This window comes from Chenopodium album, chromosome 26 (genome assembly GCF_948465745.1).
Source record: "Chenopodium album chromosome 26, dcCheAlbu1.1, whole genome shotgun sequence".
Taxonomy (NCBI): Eukaryota; Viridiplantae; Streptophyta; class Magnoliopsida; order Caryophyllales; family Amaranthaceae; genus Chenopodium; species Chenopodium album.
The window spans coordinates 30476655-30481942 of record NC_137859.1 but is presented as its reverse complement, the minus strand read 5'-3'; the positions used below and the strand labels follow the sequence as shown (position 1 = coordinate 30481942).

Genomic DNA, 5288 nt, shown 5'->3' with positions numbered 1-5288 from the left:
ATAAACCTTCAAGATTTCTAAATAACACCAAAAATGAGCCAAAAAAGAGCAAAACAGGCAAAAAATGAATCATTTTCTTAGAAACATGAAAAAATTCTACATTGTCTTCTTCCAAAATGGTCTCCAACTTTGGTGGGCTTGAATATCTCTTATGCTTGACCAAATTCTCAGGTGCAACCTCAAACAAATTCACTTGTTTGCCCATCGTTCGCGATAATCGATTTGTTGCTAGGCCGAGATCAATTGATCGTTTGATCTTGTAATCGCGTTCTTCGAACAATATTATTGTATGACTATGAAATAATGTGGTTTAGGAGAAGAGGAAAATTGGGAATAATTTGATGGGTTGAATAAAGTTGTGGAAGAGTGGTAGGAGTTTATAAAGGGAACATTTGATGCGAGAAAGTAGGAAGTTTCAAGGAAACTTAGGTAAAATGGTAGAATAATGAGAATTAGTCCATGTTGTTTTTACTAAGAAAAGGACAACAACGTGCATGAAATGTACTGCTAGATTTTTTCTACTATTTTTGGACAAAAGTGATCTAGAAAATTATACAATAGGTTTGTGTTGTTATCAAACTAAATGCTAACCGCACGTACATACGCGGTCAACACCATGTGGAAGTCATGCCGCTTAATTACTACTTGGAAGCTTCTAGCGTCTAGAACTCTAGATATTATGGGTGCCCACGACTCGTCCCTTGCCCTATTAACTTATTAACGTTACCTTTTTTTGATTTCTAGGTTGAGATTTTTTTTTTTTTTTTTTTTTTTTAAAATACGGTTTTCAATTCGATCCGGTCAAAACATCCCTTAAAAACTAGCCTTATAATAAAACTGAATTGGTTAAAAACATCCCTTAAAAACATCCCTTAATGTCTCAAACTGAGGTGTCAAAATCGAACAGACCCGAAAAAAATTATCCGTTTCGAACTGTAACCGATCCGATTTGATCTGAGAAAATCAAGACCTAAATCCGATCTGTAACCGAACCGAACTCAACCCGAATCCGAACTTGACCCGATCTGAACCTGATCGAAGGGAAAAAGAGTGCAATGCATATAATGCTCCCCCTGATTTTTAACGTAGTTCATGAAGACGACGCATCCCAATCTTGTGGACTAACCACTCAACACTCTTCAAAGGTAAGGACTTTGTAAACAAGTCTGCAAGATTATCAGATGATTGGATTTGTTGGACATTTATCTTCCCTTCCTTTTGCAAATCCTGTGTAAAGAACATATTTATGGATAGATGTTTGGTCCTATCACCTTTGATATATCCTTCGGTTACTTGTGCGATGCATGCAATATTGTCTTCGTAAATGATGGTTGGATTTTCAGTTACTTCTTTCATCCCACATTCTTCTTGGATATTGCTGATCCTTGACCTTAGCCATACACACTCACGTCCTGCTTCATAAAGGGCAATCAACTCAGCATGATTTGATGATGTCGCAGTCAAGGTTTGCTTTGTTGATTTCCAAGAAATTGCAGTTCCGCCATAAGTGAACAAATATCTAGTTTGTGACTTGACATTTTGTGGGTCTGATAGATATCCAGCATCTGCATATCCGATGAGGGTGGCATTGATATGTCCATTTTATATAGTGAGGAATAATTAGATTTGATAATAATATTGGTTATTTATCCTTTTTAAAAGTTTTTCAGATATTTTTAATTTTATTATATACTACGTATGTAAAAAGTATATATTTATTTTTTTAATTTTTTCTACAACATATTACAAAAAATAACATAAAAGGGGGTTACATCGGAGAAGAAAAAGAAAGATGAAGGCGCTAGCATTGGTAAGCTAATAGATGAGCGCGGTTATCCTCGTCCCTTTTCACTTTCAAAATGACACAATGTTGAAAAGATTATCACAACTTTTGAATCTCCTTCGTCTTCCAATGAATCTCCATACTAGCCAATTCCTGACGAGTTAAGGAGTTAACTAAAACTGTAAAGTCCGTAAACATAGACACCAATCAAAGTCCCCAATCAGAGCTTCACATTAGGGCAGAAAGATAGGCCGCTATTGCTTCCGCCTATAGAGCCGGCTTTGCTACTCTAGAGTTACCTCCTGCAGCCCTTTTTCATATAGGAGTTGAATTGGTTTGTTTGTGCCAAGAACCTTCCACATGAACCACAACTATGAGAGGGTCGTCAGATGTTGGGATTAATATCTATATGTACATTGTAGGCCTAAGTAGTTAGGTTATGGGCTTTATTGTTTTGTTGTAATTGTAATTAGTCAAAGCCCATACTCCAATATTTTAGCTTGTATATATGTTTGCTGAGTGGAATGACAACCCTAAGGGAATTAACATTCTCTACATGGTATCTGGCTAGAATAGCCGTCACGACACACTCTATCTTCTCCCTTCATTTTTTTTCCATTGTCATCCATGGCAGACAAGGAGGCTGCTAAGCCATCGAAGATTGATACGACTTCTCCATACTATCTTGGATCGGGTGATGATCCCGGTAACGTAATTTCTACTGTTACATTTTGAGGCAACAATTATGAGGAATGGTCGAGTCGATTCGGCTTTCTCTAATGTCTCGCAGAAAGTTTGAGTTCATTGACGGCTCTATTACAAAACCAACTGATAAAGAAAGGCTCTTGGATTGGCATTGTGTCCAAGCGATGTTGGTGCAATGGATCTTGAATACCATTGATCCTTCGGTGAAGCAAACAATTCCTTATTTTGAAGAAGCAGAACCTCTATGGAACTTGCTAAGGGATCGTTTTTGTATTAGCAATGGGCCACGAATTCAACAAATTAAGAGTGCTCTGGTTGATTGTCGACAATCAAAAACAACTAGTGTGATTGATTATTTTGGTAAATCACAGGTGCTGTGGGATGAAATGCCTTCATATGAGCCCATCTTCGCTTCCTTTTACGGTGGCTACACTTGTGGTGGGTGTAAGTGTGACTTCCCTAAACTTCTCCAAAAACGTTTAGATGAAGAACACTTTCATCAATTTTTGTATGGAATTAATAAGGAACTCTATGGTACATTAAGATCGAATTTACGGTCCCAATATCCTTTTCGTACTTTGGATCGTGCTTATCAAACTCTTATTCAAGAGGAAAGGCTTCGCAATTCCTCTTGGGTGCAATCTAATCGTGATGATGTCTTGACTTTTGCCGTTTGAGCTGATGGGAATCGTCATGGGAATACTCCCTATAATGGTAGAGACAAGTCTCAATTAAAGTACTCCTATTGTGATCGATACGGTCATGATATTAAGAATTGCTTTTCTAAAATGGGTACCCCGTATGGGGGGGGGGGGGTATAGACCACGTACCCCTGGCAGGGGGTCGGGGCGTGGGCATGTAGCTCCCTCCCAGTAGCAACAACACATGGCAGGAGCTTCTGGTAGGGGTAAATGAGGAGCTGAAGTGAGGGCTGTAGCTACTAATAGCCCTGGAGCCTCATCTAGCAGCGGTGACGGAAATATCACCTCTCTTCCTAGTATGACAGCAGCACAATGGCAGCAATTTCTTGATATGGTTGGTAATGCTAAGGTTATTCCTGATGAGCGTTTGATTGGTGAGTCTCTTGAAACCTCTTGGATAATAGACACAGGAGCATCAAATCATGTTACCTGTAATCTGAAATTTTTGAGTGATGTGGTGGAAATCTCATCTTGTCCTATTGGTCCTCCAAAATCTCATTCAACAAAGCAAGGCCAAGTTCGTCTTACTCAAGGCTTAACTTTGCATAATGTTCTCTATGTCCCTCAATTAAATTGCAACCTAATTTCTGTAACCCAATTGATTGATGATAGTAAATGTGTTGTATAATTCACCAATAATTTGTGCGTTATACAAGACCCAAACTAGAGGACACTGATTGGAGCAGGTGAACGAAGGGACGGACTCTACTACTTTTGTGATGTACCAAAGGTTCGTGCTTTAGCTGTGGGTGATCATTCTACATCAGAATTATGGCATCAGCGTTTGGGACATCCTTCTGACAAAGTGGTGCAGTTGCTTCCCGTAGTTGGTAAATCTAGTACTATTTTGGATAAAGCATGTGATGTATGCCATAAGGCAAAACAAACAAGAGATCCTTTTCCTATTAGTCATAGTAAAGCCTCTACAATTTTTGAGATGATACATTGATGTGATCTTTGAAGACCGTACACCACTCCCTCTTCTTGTGGTGCACGTTACTTTTTTACTCTTGTGGATGATTTTTCTAGAGCTGTCTAGGTTATTCTAGCTGTTGATTGATAAAATGGAAGTATATAAGATGTTTGTTGCCTTTTTTGCAATGATTGAAACACAGTTTAATGCACAATTGAAATTTGTTCGAAGTGATAATGGCACAGAATTTAATTGTATGAAAGATTATTTTGTTGAAAAAGGAAATATTTTTCAAACATCGATCTTGTGTAGGGACCCCACAACAAAAATGGTAGAGTGGAGAGAAAACACCATCATATTTTGAGTGTGGGGAGGGCTTTGCGATTTCAAGGTAATCTGCCTATTGATTTTTGGGGTGAATGTATTTTAGGTGCCGGTTACTTGATTAATAGACCGCCTTCTAGTGTTCTTAATTATAAAACCCCATATGAGATTTTGTTTGGTGCACCCCCTTCTTATAATAAATTACGTGTTTTTGGATGCTTGTGATATGCCCTTAACCAACGAGCTAAGGGTGATAATTTTGCTAGTAGGAGCCGGAAATGTATTTTTGTTGGATATCCTCATAGTAAGAAAGGTTGGAAATTATATTATCTTGAACGTAATGAGTTTTTTTTTTCACGTGATGTAAAGTTCTATGAGACAGAATTTCCTTATTTTCATGCTCTTAACCAAGATTCTTCTCCTAGTGTGGTTAATGTGTCATTTGGTGAACTTGATGATGATTTTGCTTATGAAATGCATAGTTATTAAAATGGGGATATACCTTCGCATGAGAACTCTCCAGATCATGACCCACGTGAGGTAGTTATGCACAATGACCCAATGTTGGATGAGGATGTTGATGTTGGTAGTCCACATGGTAGTTCACATGCTCGGGGTGTTGAAGTAGCAAGTGGGTCTACCACTACGGAGGTTTCAGTAGATAGTGAGGGGGAGGTTGTGGCTAGTGAACTGTGTAATGTAGATGGGCCGAGTGAGCAGAGTTTGGGGCGTGGTTTTCGTCCTAAAAAGCCATCGATATTATTGCGTGATTTTGTGACACATACGGTACAAAAGTTGAGTCCTTCCCAATGTTCACCCGCGCCCTCTCCATCCTCAGGTATGCCTTATCCTATAGCATATT

At 38.7% G+C, this 5288-nt stretch overlaps 1 protein-coding gene across 1 annotated transcript; it reads left to right on the top strand.

Annotated features, from left to right (window-relative positions):
• Positions 1-2535: 2535 nt before the first annotated feature.
• On the top strand, positions 2536-3165 carry LOC145617003 (uncharacterized). Its single transcript, XM_081671711.1, has one exon. It carries the CDS (start codon positions 2536-2538, stop codon positions 3163-3165), a length of 630 nt encoding a protein of 209 aa, XP_081527837.1.
• The last annotated feature ends 2123 nt before the right edge of the window (positions 3166-5288 follow it).